The sequence below is a fragment of the Chelon labrosus genome, assembly GCF_963514085.1.
Source record: "Chelon labrosus genome assembly, chromosome: 2".
In the NCBI taxonomy this organism is placed as follows: domain Eukaryota; kingdom Metazoa; phylum Chordata; class Actinopteri; order Mugiliformes; family Mugilidae; genus Chelon; species Chelon labrosus.
This window is the reverse complement of record NC_140338.1, coordinates 1,960,915-1,982,500: the sequence shown is the minus strand read 5'-3', so window position 1 is coordinate 1,982,500 and position 21,586 is coordinate 1,960,915. Positions and strand designations below refer to the sequence as shown.

Here is a 21,586-nt window from a genome sequence, read left to right as displayed (position 1 = left end):
CACATATTATTCCTGTAAAGAACCATATGTTCACACATATTATCCGTCATTAATGTGCAGTTTTTTCTTTTTGATTATTTCAGATGTATAGTTTAATTGTTTTCTGGTTATGAATTTATTTCTGTTACGTACCATTTTAAAACTAATGACACAAAATAATCAACTACTATTCAATCCCAAGGAGGAACTGGGGACATTTTTATTTATTTATTTATTTATAAGATTCAAGGTGCGTTTGTTCCTTGATTATTTTTTTTTTTTTTGCTACCGATTTTTTATTTTATTTTACTAGATTCTTTACTTAATGTTTTACTAATTTTTTTAATTTATTTTATTTTGTTTACTTATATTTTTTTATTTTTACTTATATTTTTATTTATTTTTTAAGTTATTTTATTTTTTTACTTATATTTTTACTTATTTTTTTAATTTATTTTTGTTTTACTTAATTTTTTACTCATTTTTTTATTTATTTTATTTTTTTACTTATATTTTTACTTATTTTTAAAATTTATTTTATTACTTATATTTTTATTTTTTTAATTATTTTTTTTTACTTACATTTTTAATTATTTTTTTAATTTATTTTATTTTTTTACTTATTTTTTTAAAAAAAAAATTTTTACTTATATTTATATTTATTTTTTAATTTATTTTATTTTTTTACTTATATTTTTTTTTTTTTTTTTTTAATTTCATTATTTTTATTTTTATTTTTAATCGTGCTTCTCAAGAGTGTTTTTTATGTGCAACTGAGCTACTGTGACCAGATAATTTCCCTTGTGGATGAATAAAGTCTTAGTCTTTTTTTTATATATGTTTGTTTATTATATTGAGGATGACTCTCTTCCAAATCATTATTCAGATCTTCCATCCTGCATGTCCGGTCGACGTTCCTCTAAAGTGAGGGTTCATCTGAGATTAAAATGAAAAGTAACACATTAGAATAAAGAGGCCGAGGGGTTCAGGAGCACAGTTTATTATTATTAATGGTCGTGAGGCTGAAGCTCTTATATTAGGAGATATCTTTCTAAATTCAGTGTTGGCTCTGGGTGCCTCGTTGCTTTAGGCGGGGCGGCGTGTTGCAGGAGATAAGAAACGCTCGCCCTGTGCGGAGGCTGCGTGATGTTGCAGTTCGTCTGGGATGCCCCGTTCAGTCTGCAGCTGATGAGGAGCACGCTGCAGCAACAGGAGGAATTATGACATCATCCCGTGGTCGCCCTGCCCCTCTGCACGTCCTCCTCTGGGTACCGCGGCAACGTGAGAGACGTGCCGGCTCGGGGGGAGGTCTCTGAAAGAGAGAGGCAGGTTATCGTGCAGATGCAGCTTCCTCCTTCACGCTCATAGTCTCCCCCTCCTCTGTCTCCCTCCCTCCCTCGCCCACCCTTCCTCTCGTCTGCTCCTCCCCTCCTTCCTCTCCTTCACATCCCAGCCCAGCCAATCAGAGAGCTCGGTGGGGGCAGGGCATAGCAGAAGCACCATTCCTGTGCAGAGCTGTTCCATCTCCCCAGTGCTAACAGGGAGCTAGCAGCTCAGAGGGAGGAGGCTCGGCCTGTGTGCGTGTCTGTGTGTTTAAGTGTGTGTGTGAGTGTGTGTGTGTGTGGCTGTGACTGCTGCCTGTCGCAGACGAGCAGGCTCGGCCGCTGCTGCACTCTACTTTCACCAGACTTTGGCTCTTTTTAACCTTGCCACAGTGCTCAGCCCAGGCCTGCCTTCTTCTTCCAGTTCAGGATAAAGAGGGATCAGCGGTGGGGGGACAGGACAGAACAGACGTCAGGCTTCCTTCTGCCTCCCTCTTCACTCTATAACCACCTCGTAGTAGCTGACAGCTCCTGGCGGACGTGCAGGCAGGATGATAGCGGCTCAGCTTCTGGCCTACTACTTCACCGAGCTGAAGGATGATCAGCTCAAAAAGGTGAGCTTTAAACTACAACACAGGTCTTTTTTTTAACGTTGCACTGGAGAGGTTGGTGATGTAACGGCAGCCTGGTGCCGGTTAACAGTTGCTGCACGTTAGGATTGAGGCTGTGGGGCGTATCAGGCTGGGAGAGGAGGATGCAGCATTTAGAAATTAGCAGGAGGCCACGATGAAGTCTAATTGAGATGTGATTCATTTTGAGGAGCCTGTTTCAGAGTTAGTGGTGTTTGACATGGATGTCCTTGAAGAGGGGCCGTGGTCAGCGATGGTGGTGATGTGCTGCAGGCATGACTCTCACCACTGAGTGTTTCCGGAGCATTTTGTTGCCATGGCGTCTGAAGCAGACAGGTGTCTGTGAGGGGCTGTTGGGAAAAGAAGTCAGGATCTCCTCCCTCCTTTCTCCTCTCACTCATTTTACCGTCTTCTTCTGTCCTGTTTCACCTCCTCCCACCTCCTCTCCTGTGCTGACTCCATTATTCTTTCACTCTCCCTCTAAAACACACATAAACTCATTAGCCGGCCTCGTCACCGGTGAAAACTGAGCTTGATTTCAGACTCTGGACAGTTTAGAAACTGACCTTCGTTTCGGTACAAATTTGAATGAACTGACAGACCGGAGGGAGATATTCCCGGGGGACTGGGGGGGGTGGATTCAGCAGATCTAGAGTGGGATGGAAGATCCATGATGTCACGAGTGATCTCAGAGAGCAGCAGCAGCTGCAGCACGTGCCTCTGCTGAAGTAGGTTACTGGAACTAGTAATGTCTCCGATACGGGAATGAAAACATTCCCTGGAAGGACAAAAGTTCCTCAAACGCGTAAACGCTGGACGGGACGGCCACTCTGCCACCATGCTGTCCAACTTAGCAGGAGCCAGAGCGTCTTTTATTTAATTTATTTTACACGTGTGGTGATAGTGAAAGACTTATGAAACCTATCGATGTCTAGAAGTTTATAAATAAAAAGCCAACCACTGTTCAAGCGTGGCATCCTGGGTGTGAATATGTAACGTACTCAATGGATTAAGATGCTTCAAATAGATTTGGGATCAAATTAATATAGAATATATATATATATATATACATATATATACATAGTATATCAGACATGAATGATTGCGCAACACTGAAATACGGTTTGAAAAAGAGACGGCATTAGAAAAAACTACAGATTATACATCATATGTTTAACACTCTGGGTTAGTTTACTTGCCAGGATGTTCAAGGCCACGGCTCCTCACCACTATTTTGCCCCCACTCCCTCCCCCCAATGGCATGCACTGTGTGATTATATAACAATGACTAAGAATGCCCTGTGCAAAGCCTCCCTAACAAACATTTAGTTAATTAGATGCACTAACAATCATATGTTTTAAACAAACACATTCATAAGTTGCTGACTGTTGAAATATTTTTACAAATAAAACTGCATGTAGTTCTAGAAAACGGTTCGAGGGGTTGACTTGTCCTGGTTTGGGCTCTTTTCCAGGATGAAAGCTGCTGCTGCTGCTGCTGCTGTGTTCAGTGAAAACATCTATTGATTTTATCTGCCAACATGGCTGCAGTTAGTTACAGCACAAACAACTCAGTGCCACGAAGTTTTATCAGGACACCTCACTGTGTTTATGTCACTCTAAAGTACCAAAGTACTACAAGTTATAAATCAGCTTTTGAGTTTTAGTTCCGTTTAAATTCATCTTTAACTCGCTTGGCTCTCTCTTTAAACACTCCCTGACACCCTGTCCTGTTGCGTGCCGCCCTCCAGATCGATAAGTACCTGTACTCCATGCGCTTCTCGGACGAGACGCTGAAGGACATCATGAACCGGTTCCGCCGGGAAATGGAGAACGGGCTCGGCAACGACACCAACCCCACCGCCACCGTCAAGATGCTGCCCACCTTCGTCAGGTCCATCCCCGACGGGTCAGGTAGGCTGTGAATGAACGAACAAACTAATTAACTGAAATCATCTGCCTGAAAATAAATAAATACTCTCCCTTTCTCATATCTGAAGTAGCCAACGGTGCCCCCCAAATACTAAAACTCATTTCTAGTTCTGTAAATCAAGCCAAATATATTAATTTACAAAATTTATAAGTTCAAATAAATGGTAAACTAAACTATTTAAAAAGTCTTTTTACTATATATACACACAGTTGTATATGTGGAAATTGCTTGGCCACAGTAATTCAGTTTTACATAATAAAATAAAATAGAATAAAATAAAATTAAGCCAGAAAATGTACTAGATTTGCACATGTACAAGAAATAGATATACACAGGCTCTACATAGTGTGTCTCCACAGACGTACTGTGAGCGTGTTAAAGGACAGCCTGATGCCTCCTGCTTCTATCTGGCTATAAAAATGTGCTGATGTGTTAAAGCCTGCCCCGTTCTGTGCCGTGAGCCTCTTTGTGTTCCTGCTCTGGACTGGGACTCGCTAGATCACAATTGTTTTGGCAAAGGGGCCAATCACACGCCGTGTTCACCTCATAACGTATCGGGACACGTTTACAAAAACATTTTACCGTGGATAGTCTGAGGACGAACCTGTTATCAGATGAGGTGTATGACGTTACGATTGTGTTATTCTTTTCTTTTTAATTGTACTAAACAGTGTCAAATAAGGTATGTGGTCCTAAATTTATGAATTGAAATAATTAAATTACAGCTATATATATATTTCCATTGGTGAGTAGTCTGTCGTAACGGGAGCAATTCTGGGAAGCTTAGATAGAAATTTAAAATATTAGAGGCACGGTGTAATATTTCTGCTTAGTAACGTGTTTATTACAGGTTACTGTAATAAAATATTTAATCAATCATATAAATTTAGACAGTTGTTGACAAGACAGGATGTTTTTTATATATAAATATATATGTGGTAAATGTCCTCTGAGAAACCAGGCCCCTCCTTGTTATAAAACAGTCACAGTAATATCAAGTGCCCCTGGACGGCCTCGGCCACCACCCGCCGTCCCCTCCTCTCGCCTCCTCTCTCACATTATAAATAGCCTCAGGTTTCAACAACTACATTAGGTCAGAGGGATCACGCAAAGGGCAAAGTTGAAGCCATGACGAGGGTTCAAACTGGTAAGCGCTTCAAAGCCAGATCAGCGACGACACGCATGACGCGAGGGAACGACCACGGCAACAAAAGAAAAGGACAACTCGCCTTCCATGGCAAAGTCCTCTTATATTCATCAGACTGTCCTGTAGCATCATCAGCTATATGTTGTATTAGTATCATGTACGTTTCTGTCTCTACTCGGTCGGCCTTAGGCAGATGGGTTCCTCCATATGAGCTTGAGGTTCTGCTCAAGGTTTCCTCCTGAGTTTTTCCTGCCACCTTCATTCTTGATTTTGTATAGCGTCTTGAAACAAATAAAATTGAATTGAAAATGAGTAAATGACTAAATGGGTAACGATGTCAGTACGTAGATTAGAATATAAGGTTAGACCAGGCAAAAAAGATTCTACAATGTCCCTCTATAGCTTTATAAATCAAATGTGCCTGAAATAAAAGTCTGAAACACTTAAACAGAGGCTTCATTTAATTTATACACACATGTTCCTGTGAATCTGTTGCAGATGGATGAGAAATTTAAACCCTGTATGGGGACGACTGGACACGGTGAAAAATCCAGTAATAAACTGTATAAAAAATGCTCCATGTCTGAGCTTCTCCTGCAGCTTTCAACCAATTTTTTAAGCTTTTCTTTTGCACACGGTGTTTGTCCATTGGTCACGGATGCTCGCTTGTCTTCATGCCAAAAGTTAAAAAGACATCAAATGATGATGACAGATCAAACAAAAGCTAGCAGGAGGACCTTGAGTTTAGATTAAGAATGAACTTTCAGGGTCGACTTTACAGACAAACACGTCTGTTAATCTAAAATCAAGCCGTTTTTAGAAATAAATAAATAAAATAAACTCTTATTTCTTATAAGTATTCGATTTCTGCAAAGCTCCGTCATTAAGTGGCTGGAAAATGTTTCTGATAACAGTTTAACGAAGGAATCCGTCCACAACTGTATTGATTATTTTAAAAGCTAATTTGGAATCGTGCCCACTGGCCATTTGTCTTATCCATGCAAAAAATATAGTGCATAATGTCTGGCTACCGCTACATTAAGTGGATTAGTTTAACTTCAGCACTGAAAGAGACCTGGTCATGTTACCAGTTGTGCAACCAGATTCACCTTATCTGCCACCGTGAGGTAATGGCTTTATGCCAAAGAAGCGTGGCCTTCAAAGTCCAACATTAAGTCAGATGCAATCAATGCTCTGTCCACAGCTAATTATAGCAGAGCAAACAACGCTCTGTGGCCAAGTGCATTTTAGGTAGTTTAGAGTGAACTCTGATAAACTGTGGAAAGATAAAGAATTGCTTCAAAGATTTTCTATTTTTGAACTAAAAACGTGCAATGTCATCTGACCTACTGCGCTGCTCCTGCTCTGACCGGCTCAGATTTATTTTTATTTTTTGGATTAAACTGCCTCAAAACCTGCAAATCCCTTCCACATTAGAAAGCGAGCAACATTTCCTCCAGTGCAGTCATGAATCATTATCTATCTCTGTGTCTTGTGCTTTGCTTTCTCTCTCTGACTGATACTCAAAGTACAACAAGCACATGATTCAAGATGCTGGGACAATATAGCGGGACAGGGGCCGTGAACGGGACACATGCTCTGCAGCAAATCAGTAACACTTGGTCACGTCTCATTCCAGCCAGGTCAGGGGGATAAATAGCTGCAGGCGGCAAACCCTATAGTCATGGCAGCTCTAAAAGAAGAACATTGTGTGGTTTTTGGAGGCAGTAAATTCACATCCACACGCCATCATGTGTTCCTTTACGTTCTCTACGCTTTCATTCATAGTGAAGAAGTGATTTGTTCATTTAGAACCTGTAATGATTTAAAATAAGGGTTTAAAACTCAGGAGTGTGTGCGTGTTTCGTAATAAACTAAAATAAAACGACTATATTCTGAGAATGCTTCTGTCGCTCGCTCTCTCTCTCTGGGGGATCGATTTACGTTTTGGCTTCTGTCCCGGAGAGACACTTTACCTCAGCATCTGGCCGGCGGCTCGGCTCACATAAAAGGATTGCTGAGGTGCAACCTGAAATTTGGGTCACATTGTTTGTGCGTCTTTATTTTCTTAGCAGACTATTTCCTGTTGCAGGTCTCTAGCTAATCATAAAGTAACCTTAACGATAAGTTTGTAGTTTCTGTGTTTTGTCAGAGCAAAGAATTTCAAGAGTAAGAAACATAAACCTGATGAAACACAGAGACAACATGTTGCTCCCACTAGTGATGTGTTGTTCACATATGAGACGATTCTTTGTAGCGAATGAGAAGAGCCGATTCCCGTTGGGGCGAGCCGAAGCTTCAGCGGCTCCTGCCAATCGCATGCGAGGACAGACTAGGATCATACCATTGTGTTAATAAAAGAAGGGGGGGGGGGATACACAGTTAAATTAGATCAAAATGCAAGGGCGTCAGGAAAAAGGTGAAGAACTGAGCGAAAACTATACATCTAAGCTGAGGCATCAGGTATTTCTGAAACTGCACTAAAGACTTTAAAAAAATTTTTTAAAAATGCAGAAAAATAAGGCTTTTATGAAAACAACAAATGAAAATTTACTCACCAACACACAAACCGTTCGTAATTGCTAAATTAGGATAAAATAAAAAGACTGAAACTAAATTAAGAGGCATCTGGGAGCCGTTTGGGAACCATAAGAGCCGAGCCAAAAGAGACGGATCTTTGAAAAGAGCCATACTTCCCATCACCAGCTCCCACCAGTGGTGATAAAGGCCCTTGATCATTTACTTTTTGTCAGCTAGTGTTTTTGAGTAGTGTGCAGGACAGACAAGGATCTTACCATTGTGTTAAAAAAGTTGTTCATTTAAACTTTCAATTAAAATGTTAAACAATTGTAACTGCAGGATAAAATTAGGATAAAATACAAGCCTTAGAGTGAAGCTAAATGAAGAGGCATTTGGGAGCCGTTTGGGAGCCACAAGAGCCGAGCCAAAAGAGACGGATCTTTGAAAAGAGCCGTACTTCCCATCACTAGCTCCCACCAGTGGCGGTAAAGGTCCTTAATCATTTACTTTTTGTTGGCTCGTGCTTTTTTTTTGCAGTTACTAGCAGTAAGTGCTCCGTGGTGGACGTTTGTAGAGCTCATTTCCTTTTACAGCGGCTTGGCAAAGTTGGAGATAATAATGGCCCCAGGGAGAACTAGCAATAATAACTATGATGTTAGCTTTAACGGACCTCACATCAGAACTGCTCTGAGCATTTTGGGGGTCTACAAAATAAATGAAAAGGATGTACCCTTTCCAAACCTCATGCATAAAAAAGCTGATTAAACTGAAGCATGTATATTCGTCTGACAACAATAACGATAAATGATAAAATTTGTCTTCATTCTCAATCTGACAGAAAAGGGAGACTTCATTGCTCTGGATCTCGGGGGCTCGAACTTCCGGATCCTGCGGGTCAAAGTGACACAGGACAAGAAGCAGCCGGTTCAGATGGAGAGCCAGGTCTACGACACCCCTGATGACATTATCCACGGCAGCGGGACGCAGGTTAGAACACACTTTGTCTTTTTTTTAAACTGTACATGTTGAGTTAAACTTTTTTTAAAAAGATTCTGAGTTTTGAAACAAGAGGGTTAAAGATCATTCCACAATGATCCTGGTTCATAGTCTCCAGTGACCCTATGTTATAATGCCCATCATCAGTAAAACTGCCTGATCCATGACAGACGCTCGAAATATTCAGTGTCTGCCCTCAACACAGAGCTCTGTTGTACTTAAGGTCTGTAAAACGACCTCCTCAGTAACTGAGAGTAATGGGACCGACGTCAGAAGCCACGCTGACCCACGCTGAACTTGTGGGGAACAGCTGGCAGTCGTATAGTAACCTGATAACCAAAACACCAGCGACCGCCTTGAGGCGCGTGATTGGTCGAGGGCATGACTTACACGGGACGGAACAAGACAGATGCTGTTTAATGAAATGATGAAGCGACAGCTGGCTAAGAAACGTAACGGGATATGTGAACAGGTTTGTTAACAAAGACGTGTATTTGTGAGTGAATTAGTAAAACGTAACGTCCTGAGCCGTCCCTAGAGACGGGAGAACGCTACTGTGAGATTAGTCTACCGTCACTGAACCGATAAAAAGGAAGAGGGGCATTTTAAAAGTGTGATCAGGGTTTTAATTAACTGGAATAAATATATCAGAAAACTGTGAGCTTCCTCTACAAGTAAAAATAGTAAAAAAGGAAAACTTCAGGGACTAGTTCATCGAGGACCTCCCACACTTTGACACTTTGCTTTATTGCGCAGAAACGTTAGGGCCTAAGTGGGCGTGGCCTGTATCATCAAATGCATCTGAAGTCATGGAAACCATTGATGTAACGCACGTGAAGGTGCGACATAACGTTTATGAGAAATCCAATCAAACGCGTTTACCATTACTGTGGCATCACCTGTTGGTTGACATGTGTAAAAGGCCATACTATCTACTGGTCAAGTACCAACTTTGTACCGCCAACAGTTTGGTCCCAAGTCCACAAAGTTTAAATGTAATAATAATAATAATAATAATAATAATAATAATAAATCCAAACAAAACCAATAGAGTTCCAACCACTTTCTGTGCTTGCACACCTAATAAATAACAGGAAATTATAAAGTTTTACAAAAAAATGAGTTACACATAAACTCCTTTACATTAAATTATACTAATCTTGACTTACAAATACCCTAAATATTGGATAAAATGTGCCGAAATGCATCCTTATGACCCATCTATATTCGTTTCCCGTGAATCTGCACTAGATCGCACAAACTAATAAAAAAAAGATGTTCGATACTTGGGGACAAAAATCTGCTGGCCAACATTTTGTGTGTAAAAAGTCTCTCCTCTGTCTCTTCTGCAGCTCTTTGACCACGTCGCAGATTGCCTGGGCGACTTCATGGAGAAGCAAAAAATCAAGGATAAAAAGCTTCCTGTGGGATTTACGTTCTCCTTCCCCTGTGCCCAAACCAAACTGGATGAGGTAAACACAGAGGCCGTGTTATATACTTTGGAGATTAAAGCAAATAACGCAGCCAGCTTTTTAAGACTGCAGAGACAATGTGAACAAATGCACCACAGAGATCAAGTATAAATTTCTGTTTTATAGTTTTAGATGCTTAATTAATCCCTGACGGTGTCATAGTCTAAATAATATCTGTGTTACGTGGTGTCAGTTACAGTATCTCGTCTGCTTTGATTTTTATTCCTAGAAGTGAAATCAAACTGTCTTTACAGTGAAGACTAAATGTGTTTTGAGCAATGCCGTGACTGGAATAGCAATGCAGAGACACCCCAGACTTTCCAAGCTTGTCTAGCTGTGATTTATAAAGTGCAGCCTCCCTTGTAAAAGTACTTGTTTTATAGGCCGTCTTGGTGACATGGACAAAGAAGTTCAAAGCCAGTGGTGTGGAAGGCATGGACGTTGTGAAGCTTCTGAACAAGGCTATCAAGAAACAAGGGGTGAGTTGCAAATAGTTCATATGCAGATATGATAAAACAACACAGTACATATGTGCTTTGCCAGTCAAAACCTTCCAACCTGTTGACTGATGGTTTTCATTTCAAATTTAGTGGTTTTGAGTTAAGCTTGATCTTGTTTTCTCAGGACTATGAGGCGGACATCATGGCAGTGGTGAACGACACAGTCGGCACCATGATGACTTGTGGATTTGATGACCAGCGCTGTGAAGTGGGAATCATTATAGGTGAAAACTCTGATTGATTTTTATTACAACTATAATTAATTATCAGCCTGCAAACGTTTACAGCTCCAAAAAGCAAAAGTCAGCCCCTGTAGGTAGTAAACTTGTCTGTTTTGGCAGATGCATGTTGGTAAAATGTTGTTTTAGATCACAAAAACTAGACTAGGGCCAAAGCGTCTCACAGTACCATGAACACAGTTGTACATGTGGGGGCGCCAAAGTCATTGCAACCCCGTCCGGGCACCGTTAGGAAAACACTCCCTACTTCCTGAGCTCCACAGATCCAAGTCATGCAGGTGTTCATCCTTTCAGGAACGGGAACAAACGCCTGCTACATGGAGGAACTGCGTCACATTGACCTGGTGGAAGGAGACGAAGGCCGGATGTGCATCAACACTGAGTGGGGGGCCTTTGGGGATGACGGGTCCCTGGAGGACATCCGCACAGAGTTTGACCGTGAGATTGACAGAGGCTCCATCAACCCCGGAAAGCAGCTGTAAGATCTTCCTTGAATCCTTTGGTTTGTGTGTAAGATGTAACACGTGGTTTTTTCTTTCCTAAAATGCAAACGAGTGTACATTACTGCTTGAGATAGCAGAAGAGCTTACAGGTTGTCCAAAGTCCACATGCAGAGCCGTTGTGTTTCTCTGTGACCAGGTTTGAAAAGATGGCCAGCGGGATGTACATGGGAGAACTGGTTCGACTCATCCTGGTGAAGATGGCCAAAGAGGGGCTGCTATTCGAGGGACGGATCACCCCTGAGCTCTTGACGAAAGGGAAGATCGAGACAAAACACGTTTCTGCAATTGAGAAGTGAGTGGGGATGGTTTTCAATTAAAAATAACGCTAGCGTTCAGCTTTGAGGACGTGAATATCCGAAGAGAGTTTTTGAAGAGAAAGAAAAATATGATGTTCAATCGAGAAATATTTATTTTCGCTTTAGGACAAAAGAAGGGCTGAAAAAATGCATGGAAATCCTGACGAGGCTCGGGGTGGAGCCTTCGGATGAAGACTGTCTGGCCGTGCAGCACGTGTGCACCATCGTATCCTTCCGCTCAGCAAACCTAATTGCTTCAACTCTGGGAGGGATCCTGTCTCGCCTAAAGGAAAACAAAGGAGTCGCTCGTCTTCGCACCACTGTGGGGATCGACGGCTCTCTCTACAAGATGCACCCTCAGTGAGTCCTCCATAAGACAGCAAGTGTCTCTGATCAGCCACACCGATGTACACCGATCAGCCACAACATTATGACCACCGACATTGACTTCATCTTGTGACAGTTCAGTGTTCTGCTGGGAAACTTCTGGACCTGGCATTCATTGGTGTGGATGTTACTTAGACATGTAGCACCCACCTAGACCAGACCAGGCACCCCCACCCCATAGCAATGACACTCCTTGATGGCAGCAGCCATCCCCAGCAGGATGCAGCCTGACACAGACACACACACAAAAACACTTTAGGAACAACTAAAAAAAACATGAAGAACAGCACAAGGTGTTGACCTGGCCTCCAAATTCACTAGATCCCAAACTGATCAAGTATCTGTGGGATGATCCACAGAGGCCCCTCCCCTCAAAGACCCCCCACTTACAACAGGACACCCTCAGAAGGCCCATGTCCATTCTCTGATGAGTCACCACAAGAGAGACCTGCACAATATTAGGAATGACAGAATAGCGGCTGCATCCTCTGAGGAATATAGAGGATATACAGTAGACAGTCCCTCCAGTGGAGTTTCCCATAAATCAGCCTAAATAAAATCACTTTATTGACAGTTTTGAGACGTCTTTATAAAATATCCTTTTCAGTTGGTGATAAGGTAGAGGGATTGTTCTGCATTATCTATTATAGAATAAATCTTACTATGATTGAGTCCAAATTAATGAAATATTTGATCATTTTGATTTTAATGCTGGTTAAATATGACGCCCTATCATGACACAAAGTAAGAAATATCTGGACTGACACTGAGCTCATGATTTCAACACACATCTCAGTCACAAGCTGGAGTCAACAGTCACTATTTATGTTGGATAAATCATGCTTTACATTCAGAATTGTTCATACAGAACAAGAGCCTCTAATGAGAACATCTTCTGCTCTGTGAACAGATACGCTCGCCGTCTGCACAAGACAGTGCGCCGCCTGGTCCCAGACTCTGATGTCCGCTTCCTGCTGTCTGAGAGTGGCAGTGCTAAAGGCGCTGCCATGGTGACGGCAGTGGCGTACCGTCTGACGGAGCAGGCGCGCCAGATCCAGCAGACGATGGCAGAGTTCCGTCTGAGCAAAACTCAGCTGCTGGAAGTGAAGAAACGGATGAGGGTGGAGATTGAAAGAGGCCTGAGGAAGGACTCCCACAAGGAAGCTACAGTCAAAATGCTGCCTACCTTTGTCCGAAGTACACCTGATGGAACAGGTGAGTAAAAAGAGGCAGATAGAAAAAAAACAGGGGTCAGGAACAAACCCAGGTGCTGAGGTGTACCAGACAGTATAAAGATGGATGGCCACTCCTCTAAAGTGAAGCCAAACCAAGTAGAGCTCCCCCTGGTGGCTGGCTGCAGTATAGGTCATAAGCTCCACCCCCTCCTTGTTAGTGGGCGGGACTTAAGCCAAACTAAAACACTAAAATAGACGTCAAATTTTTTTTCAAGGATGGTTTCTGTCATTTCAGGTAGTTAATATAATGCTGATGAATATTCAAGAGTCAGTTATTTGGAGAATTTTCGTTTTAGTTAGTTATTTGATGCTATGGAAACAGGATGTGACCTCATGATGGCTACAAGTTGCCATGACAACCACTCTGTGAAGCGGTCCCGTAGGAAGGAAGGCTTGATTTATGACACGATAAGATATGTGCCCCTGGTAGCTATCGGGAGCTTTTACCAAGCGGCAGAAACGGTAGAAGGTTGAACAACAACTGTGCATAATCAGAGGTTAAAGATGTTTCTCAGACTCACGAGGACATTTCTTGCAGAAAATGGTGACTTCCTTGCTCTGGACCTCGGAGGGACAAACTTCCGTGTGCTTCTGGTTAAGATCCGCAGTGGGAAGAGGCGGTCGGTGGAGATGCATAACAAAATCTACGCCATTCCTATCGAAGTCATGCAGGGCACAGGAGAAGAGGTGACCATCAGATATTTACATCATTGCCGTGCCAGATAAGTTCATACTCACTTTAAAAGCACTTCAATCTAATTCTCATGACTGTCTTTCCAGCTTTTTGACCACATTGTGCACTGCATCTCCGATTTCCTGGACTACATGGGAATGAAAAGTGCTCGACTGCCGCTGGGTTTCACCTTCTCCTTCCCCTGCAACCAGACCAGCCTGGACGCAGTACGTTCTAGTCCAGTTATCTCCAAAACAAATACAATTATATGTTTAAACTGGGACAAAAAGACAAAAATTAAACTAGACTCTGACCGATACCAGGTAATGTCTGTGGAGCTAGTGGGGTAGATCATAGACTGCACAAAGATGAACGACGTAACAAAAGCAAAGCAAGTAGAGCTCCCCCTGGTGGCTGGCTGCAGTATAGGTCATAAGCTCCACCCCCCTCCATGTTAGTGGGCGGGACTTGGGCCGAACTAAAATACTAAAATAACTACATTTAACTGCAAAATAACATTTGTCGCATTCTATAGAAACAGCATGTAACGTCATGATGACTGCAAGTTGCCATGCCAACCGCTCCGTTAATTAAACAAAAATGCAAGTGAGTCTGGAGGAAGTGTGGGCGGGGCATCGAAGCAGGGACGCATTGTCCATATTTATACACAGTCTATGGAGTAGACCAAAGGACATTTAAATTAAAGCATCTGTATAAAACATGCATGAACATAAGTATCTGGAAATAAGAACCGGGTATACTAAAACAACACCCTTTAGCTTTATAAACTGCTTTAGTGTTGTTAGGTGCGAATACAAATAATTGTGTTGTGTTGTGTACTCTACAGGGAATCCTTGTAACCTGGACCAAAGGCTTCAAGGCCACAGACTGCGAGGGTGAGGACGTAGTGGAGCTTCTTCGGGAAGCAATCAAGAGGAAAGAGGTAAACTTAGACAAGAACTATCACTGCTTTTATCACAGCAGCTCATCAGCTTAGCTGAGCTTTTACTACAACACAGACAACGACACAAACATTTTAGCAAGAGGCAGGTAAATATATTTTTATTCAAGAGCCCTTCAAGTGTCATCGAAAACAAGAAGATCTTTGACTTTGATCCAATGAATCAGCCTTTCTGCTGGTTAATATGTAAGTCTGACTGCCACTTTGTTGTGGTATTTACATAGTTTGTCCTCTTCAAGCTCAAATCGCTGCCTCACTTTGCTTTAAAATATCTATTATTACAGCCACGATTGGAAAACATCTTTACTAGCCAGTAAATGCTGTAAACTGCACAAACATTGAATGTTTTCTTCACTGCAGGACAGAGATGTAACCTGACTGTCAAACCACCACGTTAAAAAAATAATGCTCCGTATAAGTAACGAGGATCATACAACATTAACAGTCAACCATGTCACATGACCACATACCGATCAGCCACAACATTATGACCACTGACTGGAGAAGTCAATAACACACATGACTTCATCTTGTGACAGTTCAATGTTCTGCTGGGAAACTTCTGGACCTGGCATTCATTGGTGTGGATGTTACTTAGACATGTAGCACCCACCTAGACCAGACCAGGCACCCCCACCCCATAGCAATGACACTCCTTGATGGCAGCAGCCATCCCCAGCAGGATGCAGCCTGACACAGACACACACACAAAAACACTTTAGGAACAACTAAAAAAAAACATGAAGAACAGCACAAGGTGTTGACCTGGCCTCCACATTCACTAGATCCCAAACTGATCAAGTATCTGTGGGATGATCCACAGAGGCCCCTCCCCTCAAAGCCCCCCCCACTAACAACACTCTGTTGCCAGACACGACAGGACACCCTCAGGACCTACACAATACCTGATCGGTGTAAGTCCTAATCCTGGCGTATGGACATTTTGGACTCTACAGTTTTCCAGTTTCAGCACAAACACACTTATCCTCGTCCTCACCGTGTAACACATGTAACACATTGTCATCATGATCGCTGAGTGACATGTTTTGGGTTTCATATATTGATTTCACTCTTCTAGATGGACGGCGCAGTAAGTATTAAATGACAGTAAATCCTTAACAGACAGGTAAAGCAGTGCGGAACCGGACCTGTGTGTGCGTATTGTTGTAATGGCATGTAAATAACACACATAAAAAATAAATAAAAACCTACAGCCACGACAAGGATGGCCCTCTGTATTTTTGGCAGAGCTCCTCTGAACTTTGTAGCTCTCTGAAAAAAAGCTTGTGTATTCTTATTGTGCGGCCTGTCTAGGAATGTGAGTGAAGTGCTTTATGCTCAGTGTGGCATTTGAGAAGTTGCCAGGCTATTAATCCTTCCGCCAACACGCGCATTCAGCATTGTTTGATGTAGAATTACGGACTTAATGCCGCTTTAATACAGAGTGAACAGCTGGAACGTGATAATGTGTTTTAACAGCGTCTTTGATAAGGACTGATCTTTGCAAGCACAGAGAAATCTGCTATTCTGTTTTATGCTGAGAAAGAAACGCCCAAGACACTCTAATAACTTCAAATTAACCTGATTTAAACAGAGATGGAAGACGGCAATGAGGTTATTTTAATTTAAAAACACTGAATCTATTCTGTGCACTGATTTCCTGGGTTGTAACGTAATGCATGGTTGTTGAACTGTGAGCTCTCATATTGGCTCCTGACCAGGTTTTCTTGCGTTGCTTGCTCGTAGGAGTTTGAGCTGGATGTGGTTGCCATAGTGAACGACACAGTGGGTACGATGATGACCTGCGCATATGAGGAGCCCTCCTGCGAGGTGGGACTGATTGCAGGTGAGTTTGAAAAGGTTCTTGACTGAACTAAATGTGTGTTTTTGCAGCAGCAGCACCAGTAGGAAACGACTCTATTCTTTTTGAGATTTTGGTGACATTTGGCCGTGTGTCTCCCCTCAGGGACGGGAAGTAACGCCTGCTACATGGAGGAGATGAGGAACATCGAGATGGTGGAGGGAAACGAGGGCCGTATGTGTGTTAACATGGAGTGGGGGGCGTTTGGAGACAACGGCTGTCTGGATGACATCAGGACGAAATATGACCAGGCGGTGGACGAGAACTCTCTCAACGAAGGCAAACAAAGGTGAAGAGGCTCTCAGTATCAAACTACGTCGTTAAACTTACATTTGTGAATCTAATCTAAGTCTAATCTAAATAATGACCTCTTTCCCGCGCGTCTCAGATACGAGAAGATGTGCAGCGGAATGTACCTGGGTGAGATCGTCAGGCAGATACTGATCGATCTGACAAAGCGCGGTTTCCTCTTCCGGGGACAAATCTCAGAGACGCTGAAGACCAGAGGCATTTTTGAGACAAAGTTCCTGTCACAGATAGAGAGGTGAGTGAGTCATCTCACACGTATCATGACACGCTGTGAAAGTGGTTTAGGTCTGAGATCACCAGCCTGCTCCTTCACGTTCACTAATGAGAAACTGACAAACAGACGGAGTTCTACTCTGACAGCAGTCACCTGTTGTTATCCGTTTCTAGCTAATGGACGCTATGAGATGAATATAAAGGGAACTGTATGAAATCTATTAAATATAATTAGAGCACCTACGTCTGCATATTTCATTTAATACGAGAACTATAAGTACAAATCATAAATCATTTTCAAAAGCAAAGAGCACGCTTACTCTAACTCCCAGCAAGCACTGGCTTCCATCGGTTTTCCGTAGCTTTTTATTCATTAATTTATTCATTCATTATCTGTGACCGCTTGAGGGTCGAGGGGTCTGCTGGAGCCTATCCCAGCTGTCATTGGTCTAGAGGGGGGGTCCACCCTGGACAGGTCTCCAGTCTATCCCAGCTGTCATTGGTCTAGAGGGGGGGTCCACCCTGGACAGGTCTCCAGTCTATCACAGGGCTAACACAGAGAGACACTCACACCTACGGCCAATTTAGAATCACCAATGAACCTAACCAGCATGTCTTTGGACGGTGGGAGGAAGCTGGAGAACCTGGAGAGAACCCACGCAGACACAGGGAGAACATGCAGACTACACATAGAGAGGAACCAGTCGGCCTGGATTAGAACCCAGAACCTTCTGGTGGCTGAGAGGCATCAGTGCTAACCACCACACCACTGAGCCGCCCCCGTAGATTTTTATACAGCATAAAAATAAGTTGCAAAAATATGAGCTCTGTAACCCATCAACATTATTTTGAGCTACTGCATAAAACATTCAAATGTAATTTTCCAAACTGCACACTTTTGTCTGTTCTGCAGATTTCTGTGCTCTGATATATGTGCAACCATACAACTATAACACAAGGAGTGAAATGGTATTGACATCATTTCAAAGAGCAGTGAAAAGAATAAAAACAGCTGAATCAAGCAAAAATTAAAAACTGACAAAGTTTCTGCAGTGCTGTCCATTACGTTTGTGTTCGTATAATAATACGTGGCTAAAACATGGAAAACACCGGTGTAAGTTAAGAGGGTAACTGCATGAAAGCATGAGCTTAAGTATCATGTAGTGAGACAACACACCTATGAATGGGGGGCGGGGGGGGCGGGGGGGGTGCCATGTGAGCACTTGGTTTATGCACTGTTTAAGCCTACCTTGGCCTCTGGGAACAGCTGTAAGGTATTGGGTGACTCTCTTGCTGTTGGGTGACCTCTGACTCTCTCCCCCCCTCCTCCTCCTCCCGCTCCACAGCGATCGTCTGGCGCTGCTGCAGGTCAGGGCGATTCTGCAGCAGCTGGGGCTCGACAGCACCTGTGATGACAGTATTATCGTCAAGGAGGTGTGCGGCACGGTGTCCCGTCGCGCGGCTCAGATATGCGGAGCCGGGATGGCTGCCGTGGTGGACAAGATCCGTGAGAACAGACGGCTGGACCACCTGGACGTGACCGTGGGCGTGGACGGCACGCTCTACAAACTGCACCCACAGTAAGATCGACGGCATTTCTGGGAAAACAGATTCAGCCGTCAGCGCGACACTTTATTTAATTAGGCTGCGAATGCGTCTCTCTCTTTTATTTTACCGCAGTCGCTGACTTTAGAGGAGAAAAGGAGTCGTTCTGGCTCCAGCTCATTACACACTGGGATTTACTACTTTACTCTGTTTAATATCACAGCAGCAACTTCAAATCTTCAGTATGTTAGTCTATAAAAAGACAGTAAAATGTACTTTTTGCATGTTAAGAGAATATAAACAGAAATGTGGCATGTATGTTAACGGATACGCATTTTAAACAAGTAAATATATATATATTATAGTGTCTATAAAAGGCCATGGAAGTGTGAGCAGGTTATTAAACAACTAAACATATTATGAGTTTAAGCAAACCGCAACCTACCTAGATTATTTAATAAATTATTTTTGCACAGCTCTGTGTTTTGATCTCAGGTTTTACTAAGTTAGATGAACAACTGCACCAGAGGAACATCCTCATCTATCCAGACAGATTTATAATCCCGTTTCATGCTGCTTCCTGACTACAGCCTCCCCTCGTTCTCTTCCCCCCAGCTTCTCTCGGATCTTCCAGCAGACAGTGAAGGAACTCGCCCCCAAATGCGACGTCAACTTCCTGCTGTCCGAGGACGGCAGCGGCAAGGGGGCGGCGCTCATCACCGCCGTGGGCTGCCGTCAGAGGGAGCTGGACGCCCAGCAACAACACTGAGGAGCTCTGTCCCCGTTCGTTTCCTCGACAACTACCTGCTGCTCCACCGTGACCTTCATCCACCGCACAGCCCAAAGCCATCTCCCCCCGGCAGCCGTGACTCCACCTCTGCCCCGCCTGTTCCACCTACAGCCAGAGAGACATGCTGCACGCGCAGAGAATTCAAACTGAATATTTATTTATACCACACCTGGAAGGTTTATTATTTCCATGTTTGTACATTTTCCTCAATAGCTTGTAATCTGATAAATCTAAACTCCTTAGCTGTGCAATATTTGTGTATTGCTAATTTTATTTTTATATGGAGGCAAATATATAATTGTATTTATATAGCTGAGGCCACTTTGAACCCCAGAGGTCACTAGGATTTTGCACCATAGACACAAGCAAACGTCTGCACTTTTTATATGAGAGTTACAACAGCAGCATTTGAGTGTAACTTCCAAGTGAAGGCCTGTCCTTCTGACTAAAAGATGAAACTGGATTTCACAGGCGCCAGTTCCAAAAAGGGCTCGCTGCAAAGGGTTGAACGCAAGAGTCACGGCTGTTCACATCATCCTCATTTTATGTGCAACATGCTCACGTAATGTACTCAGCTACTAACCCCCCTTATTTTCGTGCAACTGTCAGTGTGACTCACATAATCGAATATTCCTGCAGCACCATGCCATTTATCCCTCAAGAGTGGACGAGGTAGAAAAAGCCCCGGCGGAAGTGTTCGTGTAATCTTATTACTATTTGTGAACTACTATACTTTTGGTGTTGTGATAGATCCCACTTCTACTCACTGTACGTGCAAAGAATAAATGTTTATCGGGCCCCAAGAACAGAGTGGACACCACGAGCGCTTTTGTTTGTATTTGTGGCTGAGTGTTTGTGTGCGTCCTACTGTGATGACCTGTAGCTTTCAATGTCCAAAGCTCTGTGGAGACTGCATGCCTTACACCAAGACAAAGGAGAGTACTGGATCATCTTCTTCTTCTTCTTCTTCTTCTTCTTCTGCTCATTTTTTTTTACATCTCCATAGATTTGTGGTCAACAAAGTAAAACGTGAATTCATTAAATTCTATTTTGTTGTGGAGAGAATCCCGTGTCTCTTTCTTAAACTGTCAAGCGGCGGCAGAGGTTCGTGTCTAAACTTGTAGATCCAGATGGGGCACTTTGTAATAAGCAGTTGGGCAATTATCTGATACAAAGGAAGAAAGAAAGAGATGTCATGTTCTCTGAGCTTTAGTTGAGGTGTTGTTATATGCTGTGGCATAACCAGCATTAAGTCCAAGACAGGCGGCTAACGTTTGATTTCCTAGGGAGGACGTTTTAAACAGAACATCAATTCCTCGTGGTTCTGATGGAATTCTACAATTTCTCCATCACAAATCTGGTTTAGTTTATCTTAAAGGACAAACCCGTTCAACAGATAATATCAGTTTTATTAAACCGCAATAATTAGATAACAAGGAACTGTTGTTTCATATCATCGGTGCGAATCAGGATGAATATCATCAATTTGATTAAATCTAACAGGAACGAACAAAACGCTGACTTTGACTCCATCAGCTGCAGAGAAACGGAACGAAGACATTTTGGAGGCGATTTAAGATAAGTCTGTCAAATTTAAACTGCTAATTTACTTTCTGGCAGAATCAAAATGTCCTTACAGGAACCCTCACCTGAATCCGTTCTGCCTGTTACTACGTGCATTCATGTACGGTTGTCTTTAAGGATTCGAGGAACAATTTATGCTGTATGATCATTTTACAGTTCAAGTAGCAAAGAAGGTGGAAAACATCTGCAAATATTCACATTTGAGAAGTTGAAGCATGAGTTGATTTTTCTTTAAGCATAAATAAAAATAAATGACTGATCATCCAAATCAGTCAGTTCAGGTCTAATTTATACTCATTTTCCAAAACTTTAGGTATATATGATACACACTGATCAGCCATAACATTATGACCACCTTGCTAATACTGTGCAGGTCTCCCTTGTGGTGACTCATCAGAGAATGGACATGGGCCTTCTCAGGGTGTCCTGTTGTTAGTGTGGGGGGTCTTTGAGGGGAGGGGCCTCTGTGGATCATCCCACAGATACTTGGAT

At 42.7% G+C, this 21,586-nt stretch overlaps 1 protein-coding gene across 1 annotated transcript; it reads left to right on the top strand.

Annotated features, from left to right (window-relative positions):
- The first annotated feature begins 1,508 nt into the window (after positions 1-1,508).
- On the top strand, positions 1,509-20,591 carry LOC311499675 (hexokinase-1-like). The gene is made up of 18 exons (XM_084560754.1): positions 1,509-1,915; positions 3,682-3,844; positions 8,369-8,517; positions 9,879-9,998; positions 10,382-10,477; positions 10,623-10,722; positions 11,032-11,215; positions 11,377-11,532; positions 11,663-11,896; positions 12,834-13,138; positions 13,697-13,845; positions 13,939-14,058; positions 14,679-14,774; positions 16,539-16,638; positions 16,759-16,942; positions 17,042-17,197; positions 18,522-18,755; positions 19,336-20,591. The coding sequence occupies exons 1-18, from the start codon at positions 1,853-1,855 to the stop codon at positions 19,487-19,489; spliced, it is 2,763 nt and encodes a 920-aa protein (XP_084416880.1). The 5' UTR covers positions 1,509-1,852; the 3' UTR covers positions 19,490-20,591.
- The last annotated feature ends 995 nt before the right edge of the window (positions 20,592-21,586 follow it).